The sequence below is a fragment of the Danaus plexippus genome (genome assembly GCF_018135715.1).
Source record: "Danaus plexippus chromosome 16 unlocalized genomic scaffold, MEX_DaPlex mxdp_23, whole genome shotgun sequence".
Lineage (NCBI taxonomy): Eukaryota > Metazoa > Arthropoda > Insecta > Lepidoptera > Nymphalidae > Danaus > Danaus plexippus.
The window spans coordinates 3,607,929-3,630,377 of record NW_026869851.1 but is presented as its reverse complement, the minus strand read 5'-3'; the positions used below and the strand labels follow the sequence as shown (position 1 = coordinate 3,630,377).

The 22,449-nt window shown below is 28.5% G+C and overlaps 1 protein-coding gene across 1 annotated transcript; it reads left to right on the top strand.

The window, feature by feature from the left end:
- Nucleotides 1-19,639: 19,639 nt before the first annotated feature.
- Nucleotides 19,640-20,625, top strand: LOC133320296 (uncharacterized). The gene is made up of 4 exons (XM_061528240.1): nucleotides 19,640-19,771; nucleotides 19,966-20,049; nucleotides 20,198-20,363; nucleotides 20,462-20,625. Exons 1-4 carry the CDS (start codon nucleotides 19,640-19,642, stop codon nucleotides 20,623-20,625), a joined length of 546 nt encoding a protein of 181 aa, XP_061384224.1.
- The last annotated feature ends 1,824 nt before the right edge of the window (nucleotides 20,626-22,449 follow it).

The following is a 22,449-nucleotide window of genomic DNA, read 5'->3' as shown; positions in this document are numbered from 1 at the left end:
ACAATAAATTTAATAACCTTTTCAGAGATTGGGCTAAAATTTCTTTCGGACCGATATATTTTCACCGTGTTCAGTTATCTTTCTTGCGATAGAAAAGGTTGTCATAACTGATATAATTTTTAAAGTTCTGTTGTAATAACAACAACATTTTTGTTTTTTATTGGTTGGATAATATTTGTATAAAACATATAATAAGATAATTGATTAAAATATAAATGACGTAAACAATAACCATCGATATCATGTACCGCAAATAAGCTCTCCTAGTACAACCACACCTAGTTAATCGATCAGTGTTTGGGCTTAGTAAAAAGGTCACGTTCCGACACAAAAATACCATTATAACTATTTTGGTTACATATTTAAAAAAATCTTCAGAACGCTGTAACTTTTGTCAAAATGTTTCACTGATTATTATTGAAAAATTTGAAACGACTTAAAATGTATACTCCAAGTATGTCAACTGGCTTTTAAATATTCCATTGCCATCATTAAGCAATCATAAGGGTCCACATGAATAAGTTGGTCACTGTCCATACTTTAATCATTGATTGATGTTGTCTGTATAGTTAAATTTCTTATTTCTTTATATATATATATGACAATAAAAATGATTGATGATGATGGAATGAAACTAACGAAAATAATTATTTAAAATTTGAAACGAACTTATTTAAAATAATCAGAATCTATAAGTTTGTAAATTAAAATTAGATAACTTAGTAATCAATATTTTTGTTGATAATATTATGTTAATCTGTATCATTTATTAAGAATGTTTCCATCCATGTTTTCTAAAAAATTTTCCTGTCTTCGTGCAATATTAGGACTAACGTGCACAATAGTTTGTATGTTTTATGAAATTATTTTCTTTGAATATGTGGTAGAGGAGCTGTAAAAATATATTTAGCGAAAATATAAACTACAAACATTTAATATATTAACGCCATATCAGTATAAAATCCAATCAAGTGTGTGTGTGTTCAGCCCTCGAGGGTTTGGGTTTCTATAAAGGATGGACAGATGTCAAAGTTAGGTTTAATCCGAAGTCAAATGAGAGTTACCAAGTCTATTTTAAATCCTTTTCTCCCGTCAGTCTTACATCCATTCCTATAAATACTATCAAAAAAGATGTAGCTGTAGCAGAAACAGTGTTTGGCGAGATTAAAAATATACCAAGACAAAAATTTGTCCTTTTAAGTACCTTTATTAATACCAAAGTAGAACAACTCATTTCCTGTGGCTAAAATATGTTCTACAAAAACTTTTTAATTCCAATAAGGAGTTCAGCAAGCAAAATGGTCTTCGCAGTGGTAAATTGTTACCACTCAAGGACATCTCTACCACATAAAAAAAATTACAAATGCGTTGGCGGCCTTTTTTTACGTAAGCAAACTATAATTTTAAAAAACCTAAATGGGGAGATCTTTCTGGATTCTGCAGGTGCCTAAAAAGAAGGAACACAAAAAATTAAGAATTGTCATCGCCAACTTCTAGACGTTTCAACCACACGGCGAAAACTGTAATGGTAAAACCCGCGACTATGGAAAATTATATCTCTGAACATCGTTCTGATTTGTATTTTTATTAAAAAACTGTTGAAATTTTTAAAAATTACACATTTTGAAATTTCTGTAAAATTTTACATTCGAAATATTTACTACACATGAAATTAATGAAGTGTATAAGCGTATAAAATAGTCCTTACAAACCCAATCAATGTAATTTAATTTTATCGCGGAGTCTCTAGGTCAAAATGTGACAGTGATCAATTCTATAAATCAATTTAGTGTGTATTTGGTATTATTCCTGTACTGGTATAACTTCAGCCTTAAGTACTTTCTCAATCATAACTTAAATAACATGATTGTGTATATTATGTGCTATGTAATATAGTTAGGTATTTTGAAAAATAGTTTACATACAAACAACTAATAGCAACGCTAACTAATATCACCAATACTGGTATAAGTTAGTTATATTCAATTCAGATGACAACCAGTTTATACTTCTTGAAGGGTTTAGATAAACCAATCTTTCATACTATCTCTCTATTTAGATAAGCCCATTTTTTAAAGAGAAAAGTGGCAAACGAGCAGACGGTCTACTTAATGGGTAGTAGTCACTGGATAGCAGTCGCCCATGGACATCTGCAAAAAAAAGTGACCTTCATTGTTAAGGAAGGTGGAAAATTTGGAAATAGGAAAAGGACAACCGGCTCTCTCACACATTGAAACAAACAAAACATCAAAAAAACGAAACGCAGCCATTAAAGATTACTGCAAGCCGATCTTCTGTCAGAGGATGGTACTTCCCCGGTCGAGCCAATCCATATTCATGCTATAGTAACTGGTCAAGTTGGGTTCTACCATCTGTCATTGCTTTCGCAAATAATTTAATTATTCACATATATAGATCATAGCCATAAAAATATTAAAAAAACACTGAATTCTTTTAAAAGAAATTACTAATTTGTATTAAAAGATATATGTACATAGATATAATACGATGTCTGATGTAAATTCACTCAATATGTGCGGCAAAAATCTTATGGGAAATTCCATTCTTTAATCCATATCAAATAATAAATAAATAACCCTGGCAAATGTATTTGTGTATCAACAACAATACAAATGTATAAATAAAGTTGACGTGATTTTCACGTGTGTAAAACCTTTAAGAAATTAATAAATATAAGCAAAATATATCACGTCAATTAAATATATTATTTTGAGATTGTAAAATAAATGAACAGCTAATTAATGAAAGTGCAAATAAGTTTGGAATATATTGAATTTCCATGACCAGATAATTAATAGGTAAATTAAATTTCTTATTTTTAGTTAACGTTTAAAATTAAAGAAATCTTACTTCTTTTATTTAATGATAAAGAAACCGAGAACTGAATAGGATATCCATTTTTTATTTATAAATCTTGAGACGCGTCAATAACTGTCTCAAGGTAAACAATATTTAGTTACAATCTCTACAGTGTCCACGATACTGGAGAGTCTCAGCAGTAACTCAGCCTTAATGACACAAATAATCTGTCACGAAGAAAAAGGCTCAGATAATGGATGACCAAAAGCAAGAGGCTCGAATTTTTTTGACGTCTTTGTAATCGTAACTATAAGCAATGTTTTTAAAGATAATTATTAATGTAATACATTAACTACACATTCGATGGGTGTTTACAGTCTATGTTATTAAAAGTTAATATCATCATAACTTAAATAAATACTTCATGAACAGACATTGTTTTGTTTTAATTTTTTCAGCTTACTTAAAATAATTAATCAATAAACTGATTTAAATGAAAAAATTGTGTTTTTTTTTCTACTGTTATAAAATTTACATTCATATGAACTTTTATAAACTATGACACGTTCAGTGAAATGAGGGATCATCATCATCATCAGCCTATCGGAGCCCACTGTTGAGCAAAGGCCTCTTCTCACATGGAGAAGGTTTTGAGCATTAATCGCCACGCTCGCTCAAGACGGGTTGGCGATTTCAAACTTATAATTTGAAATTATAAGACCAGGTTTCCTCACGATGTTTTCCTTTACCGTCCGTTAGTGGTGTCTAAATACTCTTAGAAAGTACATATGATTCGGAATAGATCACATTGGTACTTGCCAGGTTTCGAACCCGCGCCCTCACGCATGAGAGGCGGGCCTTTAATGAGGGATAAGTTACCTAAAATAAAATACAGTGAAGTATGGTAGATAGTATAAAAAGGTCCCTATCAAGCCTTTGATTTCTATGACCTATTTTTATATTACTCGTATCCTGTAAAAAAATAATAACCTTTCATACTTTCTATTCGAATAAATTTTTAATAATATTACTAAAGACATAAGCAGTAGCTCTATCTGCTGTGATGCTTTCACTGATTGTATACTAAGCTGATATAAGTAAAAAAATGATCATCTCATTCTGTAATCTTATTTACTTTGATATTTTTTTATAAATAATATTATTCAGAAATGAACGGTATATGTCATGGAATGGAATTATACTGAAATATTAAAATACATCAAAGTGGAATACGTCGAAAAAAGGTAGACAGGTCCCAGTTTATTACTAAACTATTGGTCTTTTTTCGTTCACCAAACTAACTATATCACATAATATAAATATATATAAATCCCAAAGCCAGAAAAAGCTTTCGAATTAATTAATTCATTGTATAATGATTGTTTCCATATGTATGAAACAGAAAAACATTTTAATAATAACGGTGTGATCGAACCCTCGTGATAATAATAATTACATACATACATAACTATATAAAGGAAATAAAAGTTTTATTTACAATAATATGCTTTTATGGATTATGTCTAATGTAAAACATACTTTTTGAGAGCGAAGTGCGAAAAATCGATGTAACAACTCTACATCTGTGGATTTTACATATGTACATATATTATGCTTTTTTATTTTAAATCATATATTGAATATGTATCTCTAAATCCCACATAGTTCTGGCAGAAGATAAACATAAATGATTCAATTTATTTTTCAATTAAATTAATGTGATCCTTACATGTAGATTTAAGAATTAAAAAAAGTTATAACGTCAATGACGAACGAGGTGATTTAATATTTTTTTGTCTCTACCATCAATTTTACCCATATAATTGAATTTCCCATAGTTAATAGCATTGTCAAATTTAAAAGATTATTATTCAAAACTTGTGAAATAAATAATAAAAACCTTTCATTTATAATGGTTGTATCAAATTAAAGAAGTTGTATTAGATATAATTACATTTAACTAAATAAAATAATAATTTATACGTACCACATATTACAGATAGATTTATATTTCCGTCACTATTTCAAGCGAAACATCTTTTAATGTATAACCCTAACACAAAAAAAATAAGCCTTATAAAATGGAATTAAATTGGTTTTATCTTATTATTTTTGTGCGTCCGTTTCTTACAGAATAACATTTAATAAATGCATTTTAATAGATGGATTTTTTTTTTCAATAAGTTACTTCTGGAATAAATAAAAAATTCAATAGTGAAACTACATTTTCACGTTCATGACAATGTTTTTAGAATTCTAACAGAAGTAAAGATGGTATAATTCCCCCTAGATGTAACAAATCAGAAAAGCCACCTACAGACAATATTTCCTCTTACATAACCGACTTATCCTATCTCAATAAAAAAGAAAAACTAATCAAAAAGGTGTAAAACTACTTTAAAATCTAGTTTTACTTGTTTTATTTTTGAGCTTACAAATTGAAATATAAAATAATATATAGGTTGTGAATAACAGTAAACGCAGGAATAAGGTCGCGTATTCAAATCTGTAATTAAACCGTAACTTAGACTCAATGTTTTGTTTCCCCTGTAGGGGAAAACGGTGAAAGGAAGCAATCAAGAATAAAGAATTGTTTCACATCAGAAATTTCCAAACACGTTAAATAGTTGGTTTCCTTTTAAATAAAACGTGCCAATTATTGTAACTCTCATAGAAAATTGGAAACATTTTTCCGGTCTCTTTATTCCATGGAAGTATAATAACTATATATATTTAAAAAAAATTGTTATTTACAAATATAAATTGCTTTTTGGCTTTAATTATTACACAATACAAAATTCGGTTAGTTTGAAAATTTCGAGTTATTTTAGTTAAGGAATTTCGCAATAAAAATCATCAGTCTCCATAAATATGAATTTCACGATTCATCCAATCATCCCAAGACCGAAAAAATGTACATTTTTATACCGAATAAATAATTTAATGTATGAACTCACAATTATTTCAATATATTCATAAAACTGAAATAACACTTACATGTTTATATTCATGAACTAGATATTAAAAAGGCAGTGATGTCAATCGAATTCCCGGGCCAGATGGTATCTTATATAGTTGGAAATAGAGGTAATGGTAGATCGTATTAATTACAAACTTCATGTAATATCCGGATGAGGAGACGTCTAACTTGTGAAATTTGTGTATCTTTTCAAGAGATGGGCAACAAGAAATTTGTGTATCTATTCAGTTCAGGCATTCACGATGGCTCCTTGTTTGTAGACTGTAGCATTAAAGACCAGTGCAAATGAACTTTTTGTGCGACAAAGCTTTTAGTATCTATTATCCTTAGATAACAATTGTAATTATTAGGACAACATCCTAAATAAAACGTAAGTACGTAGCATAACGTGTAACAGAAGCTAAATCAGTTTAATGCAATAGCTGGATATATTATGAAGTTATCAAAGAAGGAAAATGTAACACAAAAATATATATATATATAACAGAACTATTACGTACTTTTGTAAAGAAATAATAAAAAGTTTTATTTTAATATATTTGTCCCAGCAAATATATAGATTAACACATCGTTTTTTTTTCTCATTTATCGATTTATTTATTACGTTGTAAAAAATATTGTTAACAATATTTTCCTATTCGTTTCATATTACAACTTTCTTCTTATTAATAACGCTCCCTCCATTCCTTCCGACTAGTATTTATAGCATTAAAATTAAAGCTGAGCTAAAACAACTAGCCGACCACAAGATCCAAGCTATTTTGGTGTTAGATGTTGGGTTGGTTGCTGTTGTTTTCCATTATCCAGTCTAATGAAAATCAAAATTGGTTTACGTTAGACACGGAAAACTCTCCAAATATTGGATATCGTTAAAGCGCAAACAATATGCTTTTTATTTTATATGGCAACAAACATGTTATTCTTTATTGCTAATAAAGACAATATTTCCTGAAAATCATAACTTCATTTGTGCGTTATAATATAAATGCAACTCATTGCATATCAAACACTATTTCCCGGTTCAAAAACACTTAATCAAACATAAAATATATGAATGTTTTAAATTATTAAGTTTCGAAAATTATATATATATATATTAAAAAATATATATATTTCGAATCGTAAAGAAACAATTGCAAAGATAATAAATGACAGCAGCGACGCGGTTGCCAGAAATAATTGAGGGAAAAGCGATGAGGGAAATGTTAATTTTCATCTGTAATCATTTTGAACAGTTTAATGGACATCCGATTTCTATAATATGAATATTCTGTACAAAAAGAATTTCGTGCGCTTCTTTTTTTTTATATTGAAATGATGGAATCTTATGAATAGGCTTTGTGATATCAAAAATATTATGTTTTATTGTATATTTTTACTCGATTGAATAAAAATAACGAAACTGAATATTTTTATATATTTATTAACGTTGAATAATAATAAAGGATAAACAAACCTATAAAATTCTAATTTTTTTTTAAAAAGTTTGTAATGATAAATGTATTAGCTAAATAGACAAGCTACACAAATTTCCTTCCATCTCACATTCATCCCCTACACTCGGGTAAAATATTAAAATAATGTTTGGTTTATTGGTAACTTAGTTGCAACCTCGTCAAACTATGTTTATCATAACTTATTAATGACTGGCATATTACGAGATTTTTCAATCATAATCCATTATGACATTATATTAATATACTACAGTTATACTATAAAGAAACTTATAATATTTACATGTACATGTGTATTATAATACTAAGAGAGAAAAACGAGAACTCTTTGATCAATGTATTAGGCAAACGTTTTGACGACACTTTATTTGGTGGAAATAAATATCATTCTCTGGAAAATATTGCATGCGAACGATTCACGAAAATACGATTAGAAAAAAATTCTTTAAACTTATTATCGTTTCGTCCAGCACAAGCTGCTGCCTGGGATCTTTCTCTGATTGCACTGACGTCATGAAGATTGGGGTAAAAAGGTGATATAAAATTAAATAAAAAAAAATCCATACTTAAATCTTCCGTTTACTTGTTAAATAAATTTTCATAATTGTTTCTTGTCTAGAAGCTTGCTAGGATTAGGCCTTCTGAAGTTGATAAGAAAATAAAAGAACATGTATCTGTCTTGAAAATTGTTCATTAGAAAACTGATCTTGACCTTAACGCGATTTCTAAACCTTCACTTAAAAAAAATACTACTTTGAAAAACGCCTCACTAAATCTTACTATCCAAAAGTTTTTCATGTAAAACATAAATGTAGATAGCACAAAGTTTTTTTATTCGAAATACATTGATATAGTTCTACAATAAGTTAGAAATAGATAAAACGAATATTATAGACGGTATTGTAATTATCTAGGGTTTAGATTTACATAGCAAAATTCTACAGATGTACAATGTACATATTCAATACCATAGCAAATCAAAAATCAATACCTTGAATAATTACGTTTACACCCTTTACAAAATTTTAATGGTTTTATTTATATTCATTTAGCTCTTAATTGATATAAACTATTACTTTTTTTAATTTCTGCGTATCATAGCAATTTATTATTATTGGTATCATACCAATTGAAGGTTGTCGACACGTTATATATATACTTAATATTTTCAAAGCTCATGCTTTTCCAGCACTAACAAGAAAAGAATCGAAGAAAAAAAATTAGAACACTAGTAATTCTTAATTGGAAACAGGGTGCAAATATATATAGGCTGATGATGATGATGATATGTATACATATATACATATATACATATATACATTTATATATATATATATATATATATAACAATACTAATATTTGATGGTGGTATAGCTAGCTGTGGTTAAATTGCTGCAGCTCGGACATGGGCTGGCTCAACCGGGGAAGTACCAACCTCTCCCAGAAGAGTGAGAGAGTGGTACTTACCCGACGTCAAGCAGTCTTTAAAGGCTGCGTTTCGTCCGATAAGTGAGAGAGCCGGTTGCCCTTTCCCTTTTCCCACCTTTTCCCATTGCCCTTATCCCAACCTTTCCTCTCTCTCTTCCCCAAACAAGGGTGGCTATGCATCCGCAAAAGTATTTTGCGGATGTCCATGGGCGATGATACTACCTCCATCTCGTAGGCCGTCTGTTCGTTTTCCCCCCTTTATCATAAAAAAAAACTAATATATTTTATAATTTAATCAAAGTACAATTTGTATCAATATATTACACTATAAAACAATATATAATTTTTTATCGTTTATAAGATGTTATTCATAAAATTGTATTCTAAGACAAAGAGATAAATGTAGGTTTTATTAGATCTAAAGTGTAACACCCATCCATCATACATGAATATTACATTACAGGTTTGTGTTAAACGAGCTTATGAAAAGATATTGGTTTCACCTTCAGGCTTCGCTTAAGTACTGGGTTATATGTTGTGTTAAAACATGAGAAATAATTTATGTTCACTGTAATTAAAGATCATTGAACTAGACCTAGTTATTATTAAGTTTTTAAATATCAAAAATCCTTGAAATGGAAAAAACATCTTCACGGTGGTCTTAACATTTTTTATAAAATCTTTGCTTATCCCTTCGGACTGAAAAAATAACGATTAAATAAACATCATTGTACAATTTGCATTGACGTCAATTTCTAACTTTTATACAATAGTCAATATAGTCATAGGATAGGGAAATTTCGCAGTGGATATTAAATAACGCAGGTTGGGTGAATAAGACAGAAAGTTATGGGAAAAGTTATAATTATGTATACAAAATTAATAACATTGAAATTCAATATACAAAATTAATGCATATGATATGATGATGTTTTATTCGCTTTTGTCAAACGAAATAGACTGCAACGAACTGTTATCCCTATTACAATTTCGAATACCAAATCGACGTACTCGTCGGACAGCATTATTTAATACAGAACCAGAATTTAAAAAGGCTTTAAAAAAAAGCTGCATCTTAATTTATTATTAAAACACACAAATGCATACACCCAGACCTACACACGCACACCCACACAACCACACACACGTACACACACAAACATACACATTCGCACAAACACAACGAACAGTCTTGCTAATTAGTATTGTGAACTGAGATTAATTAATACTTAAGTTATGTTTATATTTACACTTTTACTGTAACTGTGTAATCCCGTATTGGTCTTAGTATTGTTAAGTTACATTATAATGATCACTATTGGATTACCGAAATAAATAAATAAATAGTGATTGAATTTATTTTGAATTACAATTCTAATTTATTATTTTAATTTTATGTTACTCTAAATATTCAATTAAAAGATTCAATTCTGAGTCACAGCCCAAATGATTCATGGTCTCAATAACATTCGACACTTACAATTATATAAGTCAATTTGATTTTCACAACCATATTGCATTTCATCATCAGCAGCCTATCGGTGCACACTACTGAGTAAAGGTTTCCTGTCATATGGAGAAAATTAAAGCATTAATCACCACGCTTGCTCCAAACTTATAATTTGAAATTATAAATCAAGGTTTCCTCACATAATTTTCCTCACCACCTGCCAATTGTGTCTAAAACTCTTAGAAAGTACATATAGTTCGGAATAAATCAGACTCATACTTAATAGATTTTGAATCATGCACGAGAGGCGGGCCTTTAACCTCCAAGCCACACTAACTTGCATGGCATTTAATATGCATCATAAAATAATTTTAACGCCTATAACACTTTAATTTTTTTATTATTATTATTTTGTTTTAATTGATATGCACCTACAAAATATCAGAGAGTCAAAGCTATAAATATTCATAAAGATAATGTAATAATAAATAACAATCAAAGTAAAACTATTTAAACAACATAACTTTTTCCACTAAAAATTAAACTTCACATTCTAGTATACCAAACAATTTTTTTTTGCTTCATTAATTACGTAATAGATAATTTTGACAGAGCATAACGCTTCATACACAACCAGAACACCAATTACAAAAGCAGACAGATAAATTGACATTTACAAGTATTCTGTGAGTTTAGCACACTCTACATCGTTTCTCTGAATTTATTTTATGCGATCGGTAAGCGTTCCAGTTGTCCCAGGTAATGTTAACATATACTGCAATCAGTATTTGAAATGCATCATCGCAATTAATTTTATATCATACACGTTTCTCTCTGTTATCAAATTTTGAATTTTGAAAATGCAGCGTTTGTGAAATGTCAACTTACTTTTAATATGATTCAATTTATCGGTTTAAGTCATGAGTACCTAAATACAAAAGCCAAAAAAAAATTTTATTTCATAAATGTATATAAAATAGGAATAAAAAATAAATAAATAATATTTTGAACGAAATATATAACTTAAAACTACCGTAAAATTTTAGTTTGATCGAATTTATAGATGAGACGTCCCTCTAAATACGTACTTGGCGATGAAGAAGAAAAGAATAAAAGAGAAGAAATAAACCTTTGAAAATAGCAACTAATCTTCCTACATGTTTATATTTTGTTTAAGCAAAACATTTTTTAATTTATTTTTTCATACTCATTTGGACTGACACAATATATTTTCCATTTTAAATGAAAATACATAAATTAAATTAATTTACTAAATAAGACCATCAATGATTTAATAGCGACGAACGGTAAACAGAATATGATATATTAATTTTCATAATTGAAAACTCAATAATTAGGTTTCTGATCTAAATTAGGTAATGTTAACAATGTGTTCTCATCATCATCATCATCATCAGCCTATCGGAGCCCACTGATGAGCAAAGGCCTCTTCTCACATGGAGAAGGTTTGAGCATTAATCAACACGCTTGCTCAAGACGGGTTGGCGATTTCAACCTTATAATTTGAAATTATAAGACCAGGTTTCCTCTAAATAATCTTAGAAAGCACATATTACTCGGAAAAGATGTCATTGGTATTTGTCGGGTTTCGAACCCGCGCCCTCATGTATGAGAGGCGGGTCTTTAACCTCCAGGCCACCACGACTTGTCGTATTTTAATAATAATTCTAATCTTGAAGTGCTTTTGATTGTGTAAATTGAAAAACGAAGAAAGTAATATATTTATCCAAACTTATACAAACAAATTTACAAAAAAATTATTCATTTTATTAAATTCAAGACTTTTATTTTTATGTTAAATTGCCTAGTAAAATAGTTTCATAGAATGAACCTTAGAAAGTATTTTTTTATCTATGAGGCCAATTGTGATGTGGAGTGCTTGAATATTCTTCCACCTGACATGAAGAAGCCCTAAAGTCGTAGACACTAAACGCATAGAGTAAGTGAAGGCTAGAAACTTTTGCTTAGACAATGAAATAATACGTGCATGAAAACACCGATGCAGGTAAACCGCTTCAATATTTTTCTTAGTCACGGAAGAAATACCGTAAGGCTACCGAAAAGGAACAGCTTAAGGAATAGTGCTTGACTAACGTTTTATCCGTTGGTCTGTGGACATGAGATAGATCGACAATTGAGTGAATTAAAATAAATCAACAACTTAATACCCCTTTTCCAGGTGTCCTTATTCCCTATTTAATATATCCAGATGAAATAAGTACGAATGATTTTGAGTTTGAATATACACAAGTATGTATATTTAATCACGGCGAAACGTAATATAACAATCATAAATAACGAGGTACTTCGAGCTTATACGTGACAACACAAACAAAACTAAGAGTAAATACAAATACGAGTGTGCTCATACAAACAACGTAGTTAGTCTTTAGCTGAGGAATGTGTATCTTTTAAATAATATGTAGATATTTTACAAATATAAGTCCCATTAGCTATAAGTATAATACTTATATGCAAACCACGTACTATATTAAAGATTAAATTAATAAAATGTTTTATGTTTAAGAAAATTGTATTACAATAATGGGTTTTAACAGTCTTTCATAGATGTTTGAGGTATTTTAATTTAATGTAAACTTAAAAAAAAATAGTTTACTATGAATAATTGATTAGAATTTTAATTTTATCATACAAAGTAATCCATGGAAATTATAGGAAACGGCTAGAGATCTTAAAAATTAATATTTGCTGATATGTCATAATTGTAATAATATATTTCAGCTCGAGGTGGCAGTGTGGGTGAACTAGGTGGTTCTGAAGTCTGATTATTTTTAGAACGATTGTTCATTTTTGAAATAAACACAAATATTGTGATTAATAGATTTATTACTGCGGTATAATCAATACAAGGATAATTAGAAAAAAATATATACGTTTAAAATAAACAAATTTAAAAAATATGAATTAATTATGGAACTCGCGTAAAACTAGAATCGTCGATAAAAATGTTCGTTTAGTAGTGGTTGCTTAAAATTAAGACAATGCTTATAGTTGCAATGCTGTCTCATACTTAATAATTTCTAAGCATAGTGTCATTTATATTTGATTATTTAATAATAAGAAAGAAAATTGATAAACGCAAGTCATTGTTTAATTGAATGACGTTTGTTAAAGTGAAACGTACATATTTTCTTAACGATTTGTTATAACCAAACTTCTTTCTTGTGAACTCTGAGTAACGAAAACTCTATCAGAAAATATTTGATAATGTCAATGTGTGATATTATTTACTGTTTATTAAAACTTTAATGAGATGAATGAGTTTCTCGCGTATATATTATTTCAAAAGTTAACAAAATTTTATCTAGCACTCTTTTTTAAGTATAAAAATGTTATATATTATAAGGTTAATATGATTACATTACAAATTAATATTTATTTATACTTTATATTTAAATAATAACTAAATTTGATGTCACATAAAGTAAAGAAACAATAAAAATATAGAATCAACTTCTGATAATAAATTTAAATTAATATTAAAATTTGTCCGTTCGAGGTTACCTCAGTTATTGCTTGTTATTTAAATACTCTTAGTATCTTTATTTTAATAATTCGAATCCAATAAGTCTCCTGAATCGATGTATTGAAAGTTTATATCTTTTATTTCAACGGGTTAAAACCCGTGAATGGAGTAAAATAGAATAGAATGGAGAAGAATAGTTTACTGTTACTTCCACTTCATTCTATTATAAAATTAAATAGTTAAAGAAATATCAAAAATTCATTACATTACAGTTATTTTCCTTTCATAACCACTGTCAAGAGTGTGTCTCGAGCGGTTAACATCAAGCTATACTTGTATATAATGTATTTGATGGCTACCGTCGTATTATTTAAAGTGCAAGCAACGATAGATCATACATTTGAATAATTTCTTGAAGAAAAAAAAGTCTTATCATGTAAATTAGTATAACTATTACGTTTACTATACTACTTAATTAAGGAACGACAGCGATTTCAAGTTATAAATGTGACAAATATACAAATACGGTTCGGTTTGAACCCCTAAAGCTGTTTGTGAGTAAATTAAACTCAACATTAGAGGGTCGTTTGAATTTCATTACGTTTTCAACATTAACCATGTTACATTTTATATATTTAAATTTAATCATTTATGTGTAATTGATTAATTATAGCTTAGACTGAAAAATGCTTGATACATGAGAATTATTTATGTATTCGGGTGACGATAATTTAATTCTTTACTAACTGTTTATTTTATAAGTTCGACTACTGCTTGTTGACTACAGAATTAATATGTTTTTAGAATCCTATAATGCGTGATTAGAATTGATTCTTATTTTTTATTATCAGAAGTGAAAATAGTTGAACTTAAAATATGTATACATGTATATCAATTGAGAAAATTAAACCTTAAGGCTCTTGTGTAGCTTCTGTATACGATTACCTTCCAACCGACTCATTGATAGGCCACGTGCCTCTTGTAACCCGCCGTATATTTACTAGGGCTCACATAATAATTTAGTTCTACAGAATATAGTAAATGTAAGGGTTTATATTTCTTAAATTCTATTCAATTCTTGTTTCTAAACAAATGGTTTTAATTGTATTAAATTTAATATTTGTTCAGTGAATAATGTTACATTTAGTGTGACTAGTCGATTTGAAACTGGAAATTTTAAGAAAGCCAACATCCAAACTATTTGATAGAAGTGATTTTGAGCTGAGTTTAAACATATAAATTATAATCATAATAATTCATCATCTAAAAATTTAATCATAAACGAGACAGTGATAAAATAATTGCAGTTATTCAATATCTACTACATTAAATTTTGTCAGAAGATAAAAGGCTTACTTAAAAGTAATGTTTGAAAAGTTAATAAATACAAAGGGAATTAAATAAATTACTCCAAAAACACATTCTAATTACAAAATGCTTTAGTCGAATGGAAGTGTGTCCTCTCAATTCAAAGGACTGATCACAGGACCTCAAAAGGCTTCTTTAAGTTAGGAAATCCAGCAGATTATTTTAAGACTTTGGTTTATCCTAGGATTATGTATGTAAGTGTAAAATATCTCTCAAAATATTTTAATTCTTATTTACTTAAAGTTGATTTTATTAATAATATAATAAAAACAAAATGGAACTTTTGAAATATATGGCATGCTTTATTAAAATAATACCTAGTGAAATATCTGTCGGACGTATTGTGTGCCCCATCGAAACTGACTGAACAATGGTTTGTATAAGTCATGGTAACTTTCCACACACACACACACACACACTATATACTTTACGTGTTTTCACAAGGCGTAAGATTCTTTATTTCTGATGTAGGAAATATCCGCGCAAAGATAATATTAATCAACCTTAAGTAGCTGAGTCTGTTTTTTAATAATGTGTAATCTGGTGATAAAAAAATATGTTTCGTCCGATGAGTGAGAGAACCGGTTGCCCTTCTCCTGCTTCCATCCTTTCTTGCCATCTCCTTATTCCCACCCCTTCCTTTTCCTCAACAACCAAAGATTAGCAACGCATTCGTAACATAAGATATGTTATGGATGTCTGTATGATTTCTAAATATTATTACAAATAATATACATATATTTTAGCCCATTATATTTAAAACTTTAGGCATATTTTTTATATGCTAATAATGCAAATATAAAACAAAATATTTAAAATTATTACACCAAAAAACCCTTATTTATATTTATGTAAAATACTAAACTTATTTTAAAATATCTTGTTATTTTGCTAGAAATAATGGCGCAACAAATAAAACGATTTGGTTGCATCCCTGTTTCTAAAATCTACAAAAGAAATTCATATACTAAGTGAACAATTTAAGTATCTACTGAAATAAATAAAACTATAATCCTAAAAACACTGGCTATTATTTAAGAAACTAGAACTACGTTCAAAATTTATATTCCTACAAATGCTAAAAAACTATCCCATCCCATCGATTTTCCCTGAACTCATAAAAAGCATTAACAAATCTACTTGACTATGTAAGACGAGGGGAAGTCTTGAGACAAAGGATTTCCAAGAAATATCTTGGCAGGAATCTGAAACCTACATATTGCTTGCAATAATTGAATTGGAGAATTATTGTAAGAAATACAGTAATATAATAAATTTTTTATGAAAAAAAAAGAAGAATCTTTTATCTCTTCTTACTGGTCGTAGGTTATCGGAGCCGTTATCTTCTTGACGGATTATTTGTTTCATTAAAGTGGAGTTACTGGGATCACCCTTAAATATAATGAACTCTGTGGAAGTTGTAACAATATAATGTTGTCCTTAAAACAGATATCGACGCGACTTTTGTAACTCAAGCTTCATAAAACACAGATAATTTAAAGCTAAATGCGACATTAAATGTAATTTTTCTTGTGTTCATAAAAATGTTTACTGCTTAAAGTATATTTGGTCTTTTGAAATAAAATATCAACTTCAACCAACTTTTATTGTAGACTGTATAGGCCTAAATTTCAGCTACTGTGACTGGACTGGAGAGGAGATTAAAGTAATCGAAACGTCGGATAAAATTCAAAAATAATAAAGCAAGCGATTTAAATCCGAAAAGTATATTTTTATTTGAATGTGTACTCACGAAAAATATTTAATAAACTAAAATAACATTCATATTTATTTTTATTTGGAGTATTTAGTTTTTATTAATTTAATGAAAGACTTATAACAGTGATTGTATTTAATGAAGTTAATTTTAGTAACCGATAATAAAACATCTAAAATCACAATCAACTTTTTTACTTACTCATGTTATTTGACAAAAATAGTTTTTCTGTGTCATGTTATTTTATTGCGATTTGTAAATAAATAGCTACTTTTAGTTCAAAGGCGGCGTACGTATAATTTATTTACGTTGTAATAAATGTTAATTTTCTCATATATTTATAAGATATTATCTTGGAAATAGCAATTTTGAAAACTATTTTCAATGTTCTTATATCCCCATATCAGTAATTTGATATTTATAACTTGTATACAAACATATTATATGTTACTATAATTCTAGATATTACTTGACGGTTTACAATTTATAATCAAATCTAATATAACCGTAGATCAAATATGTTTTATTTTTTCAGTCGATAAGTAAATCTATAATGTTAACCATAAAGACCCAACAATAAAAGCATACGATTTACACTTTATAGACGTGTAATTTTTAATAGTTTTGTAATAGGCCCTCTAATAAATAAACACTTTGCTTATAAACATTTTTATTTACGATTAAAATTAACTAAGTTTTGTTAGACCTCTAAAAAAATAGGAACATCTTTAACTAATCATCAAAACTCATGTCCTCGAAAGGCTAAAAACAAATAAAACAAATATGTCAGAGTGATAAATGTAATGTTTTCATACAATCAAATAATGAAATTTAATTGGTTATTAATGGTCAAAATCTTACCTTTATAAAGTTATGAATAAGTATGTACTTTTCTAACATTTTTTTTAAAGAAATAATTTCATGTTTTTTAAGTTTTTTGTATGTTTTATAATATTCTACAAACCAACTCCAGGGCTGGAGAACAGTTAGATTAAGTAGCTAGCTGTAGGCGGTGAGTCAATTCTTAGAAAAGAATGAAGTAAAATTAATTAAAGAATTTTGTGCAGTTACATAGCAATTCTTGTTTAAAACGTCTCTTGATAGAAAATAATCTTTCCTGGAATAACGATTCCATATAACGATACAATATTAAAGTCGTAGCAAAAGTTTCAAAGCATTCCACAAAACTTTTTTGAAATTTTTCTCAAGATGTAAGTTTAATTTAGAAATGAATAACATTCAATTCAAAGGAGTAAGTTCCTACAGTGACGTATGTATGATAGCCACTTGTGGTTAAAAAATTATTTACTTGTAAATTTTAGCGCCAACAAAAATTTTGTGTATGAAAGTGATATAGAGAACCTTAAGTATATTATTATTCCTATAGTTAATTAATGAAGTTCATGTCCGCGTAATTAATTATATAAAGAAAAATAGAATGCACAAAAATTTTTAGGTGGTAGAGGCTAACTGTGGTCAAGTTACTAAAGCTTTAACATGGACTAGCTCGACCGGGGAAGTAACACCTTCTCACAGAAGATCGGCGTGAAGTAGTCTTTAGTGGCTGCGTTCCGTCCGATGTATGAGAGAGCCGGTTGCCCTTTCCCTGTTCCTCCCACCCTTTCCTGCCATTTCCTTATTCCCACCCCTTCGTTTACCTCAACAACAAAGGTATGTAACGCATCCGCAACATCTGTGTTGCGGATGTCTATGGGCGACGGTGACTACTGCCCATCAAGTATGCCATCTGCTTCTTTGGCATCTTTCATACAATATGTATATATATATATATATCGCAAATATCGCAAGTGTCTTAGTGTTATCAAAGATTAAAATGTTTTCTCGCTAATTTATATAATGGGAACAGATCACGACAATTTTTTATTCCACAAAGTTAATGGTACTAAGATCTTCAAACGAAGCACAAAATGACAGTGTTATAAAATAATAAAAAGCTGAAAGAGATTTTTAACATTCGGAGTATATTTAACCTACATCAAAAAATTTTTAACATCGGACTATCTTCCGAAATTGTTTGCTATAGTTACGGTACATATGTTATTCATCAAGATATATTAATAAATAAGTAGCACTTACTTATATTGATGGCTAATGATATAGTTATTTGTCATATTTGTTACTCTTCAACCATTCCTTATTAAGGTAAAAGCAATGATTATTCATTTATATGTACTATTTTGTATTAGTTCTTGGAACCATGAACACGTGTTATTTTAAAACTAAGAATACACACAAAGTGCTGTCAACGTTTGCCTCTTTGAATTGTATACTAAGAATATTCGGGCTTTCTGCCGTTTCCTGTGTTGATAGCCGATTACAATGCTATCCTTTCACATTCAGAGCCACTTGCATAGCAATAATGCTCTTTACATTTAACGTTTCTAGCGCTTATTACCTGTTACCAAATTTACAAAACGGAATTTTAGATTTTAAGTTCAGTGACTCCGTACATCTTGTATTAATTATAGGTTTCGTACAATACCTCGTGGACATTAATTTTGTTTATAAATATGGAAGGGAATCGTATTTACATTACATTAATAGATATGGAATTTTTGATGAGAGTATGGGTATAGTACTATATGAGGAAGTAAAAAGATACATAAATAAATTATGTACTATCTTTATTACTATCGTTGTCACGGCTTCTATCAGTGAGATTATTATTTGGCTTGTAACTTATAATTCATCAACTCAGACATTTTATTTCTTGTATTACTTGTATATGTTTCTTAATTTATTAACTGAACTTGATTTTATTGCAAATTGCACCCAAGTATTATATCGTTTAAAATCTATTGACGATAAATTGCAAGACTTCTACTCTCATCTCAATAATTTACCAGGAGTATATAAACGGACCGTTCAAAATTATATAATAAAATCAAAAACTATGACGATAAATGTATCTGCCCATTCAGTATCTAGATTGGTTCATCGGCAAAATGTTATATTATTGTTGAATAGATGTTTTTTATTGTTAACTGATCAGTGCGATTATATTAATAGTATGTTTGGTTTAAGGGTAAGCATATCTTATAAATAATCCTCTTATATTTTAATGTCACTTTAGCGTCATTGTTACTGCAAATAGAACGTGAAATCTCGCAGGTTGCGGGTTCGAGTCCCCTTCACGTTGATAAATATTCCGAATCTGTATTTTCTATTTAAATTTTAAATGGATTAATATGTTTATTATTGTTTTTATATTGATTTCAGATTCTCCTTAGCTGTGTAAATTTTATTGTTGATACTTTAGTGAAAATAACTCTTGTAATCAAGTTATTCAGTATTGACCTACAGGTAAATTTTATTTCTCTCTCTGCATATATTTATTATTGTTATTTATAAAGTGCATAGATTGATCCTGTAAACACCTATAATTTTGTAAAAGAAAATTAAAAGTATATATATATTTTTTTATTTAATAATTCATATCATTAATTTTAAGGAAATGATAAGTGGACCTGTATACCTGCCTGTCGTCACGACCATTGTGCAAATTATTTTATACTCATTGGTCACCTTTTTTATAATTTATATTTGCGAACAGAACTACGGACAAATTGAAAGAATTGTCGCTTCTATTGATCGTATACTGCACGAGAAAGACGTCAGTAAGTAAAACGTGTAATTTCAGTGTTCTTATAGCATTATATTGTTTGTCGTATAATATATTTTTATTCTATAGTATTTTGGTATTTCCTGTTTCAAGGACCTGACATTCGAGACTCTCTTAAGGATCTAAGGAATACTATCATCACGAGGAATATGAATTTCAACGCCGTCAAATTCTTCAAACTGGAATATCCTATTATAGTGTCAATTTCATCTGTTCTTGTTACATACGGCGTTATATTGGTGCAAAGTATCAAGTGAAAACCGTATGTATGTATGTATGTTTCAATGTGTCCTATTAGAAATAGGAATAAAAATTTGTATGTGTATTTATATCAATTCTATATCCACACAAAGTTACATTTTCCAACACTCAATAAAAAAATGTCAGATAGAGTACAAATATTTGCCATTGAAAAATGTCTTTTAGAAAAATAAATTTCTACTAAACTATAAACAGTTTGTCATATTTTTACGTTAATGGTTATTGACTCAGAACTGGGTAATAATTAATGCAGTATCAACCGATACTCGGTATTAATATTTTTGTATGTCGAAAAACGCAAAAGTTTAATATATTTTTTTAAATTATTTAAAACAATTTTTTGCTATTTAAAAAAATACATTTTCTGACCAGGACTATAAGTAAAATAGGATTACACAAATACAGATGCATATGCATAACCCAGGACAAATGTAACTTTTTCTGATACGAAAAGTTAAGCCAACATTATCAACCAATTGGACAACATTATCAAAATTTATAAGGATTATCCCTTATTATTTTTATTTTCGTACGAACTATTCCGAAAGTGAATTTTTTTGTGTACTAAAGTTGTACTCTTTAATAACCAAATAATGAATTGTCTCTTTTTACTATAGTATTTTCTCCATTTACATAAAGTTTATTGTTTGTCCCATTTTTATATAATAGAAACTTATAAATAATCAATCATTATTTAATAAGCACATATTCGTGTATTAGTATCGCTCCTTACTGAAAAACAAGTTACGGTTTTTGAGATTATAGAAAATATATAGTTTTATAGAAAAATATAGATTTAGATAATGAACATTACATTTCTGACAACAAAAAAACTTAAAACAGAAAAATGGAATAAATACTTTTAAAACAAATATACATATACATATATATAAATATAGGCACTTTCTTAAGACCTTTTTCCACTACTGGGAAAATAGCACAAAAACTGTCTGCTACTTAACGTATAATAAATAATTATTTAATTAAACTGTTAATGAATTATTTAATCAATTTTTATTACTAAAAGAATATTAAACAGATAGTTTGTATGACCAAATTCATATTTAATAGATCGTTTGTTATACAATACACAAATAGAAAATCTATAAAAAAAAACCTGTAATCAATAAATAAATGATAAAAAAATTAAAGAGAGTAACAAAATGCTTTATGTTCCAATAAAAAAAAACTGGTGATCTTAAGCGAACAACAGAATCACTGTCAGTCATTAATTTTTGTTATAATTTAAATAAAAATAATCCGTAACTAACATTAATATATTGTCAACCAAAAAGGACAAAAGTATTGGAATTTTTGATTTACTTTGGGATTATTAATTCTTCTTCTGAAATTAGACTTAATATTCATAGAGATAAGATTCATTTTTAATAAAAGTTGGAAAATAAATATTATTTAACTACTGTTTCCATTTCAATAATTGAGTTAATTGTCGACCATATCAACTATCCTCAAGGTACAAAAAGCTTCACATTCAACGTTGTGTATAATGTGTGACAATTACAAGGGATATACGTAATTGTTAGGGCTAAGCCTGAATTATACAGTGCTTAGTAAGATGTATAAGATTGTTATTAGTAAGCAGTAATAGTACGTATAGAATTATGTTGGAGTTTATTGTTATAATAATAACTAAATATTTTTTTATATTTCCTTTCATTTTTTTTTATCCCAAAAATTTTGGTTTAAAAATTTACTTGTTTCATTGGAAATTAAGGGGTCAATCTTCAAATACTTAGTACATATAAAAGCTCGAAGTGCGTGTACTAGAAGTTTTTTTTTTAACTTTTCTGAAACACGGC

Bases quoted from the DNA above. Each gene is read 5' to 3' on its own strand.
- LOC133320296 (XM_061528240.1), top strand. From the start codon at position 19,640: ATGACGATAAATGTATCTGCCCATTCAGTATCTAGATTGGTTCATCGG. The intron at 19,772-19,965 runs GTAAGCATATCT...TATTGATTTCAG, and splicing joins ATAGTATGTTTGGTTTAAGG to ATTCTCCTTAGCTGTGTAAA. The intron at 20,050-20,197 runs GTAAATTTTATT...ATTAATTTTAAG, and splicing joins TATTCAGTATTGACCTACAG to GAAATGATAAGTGGACCTGT.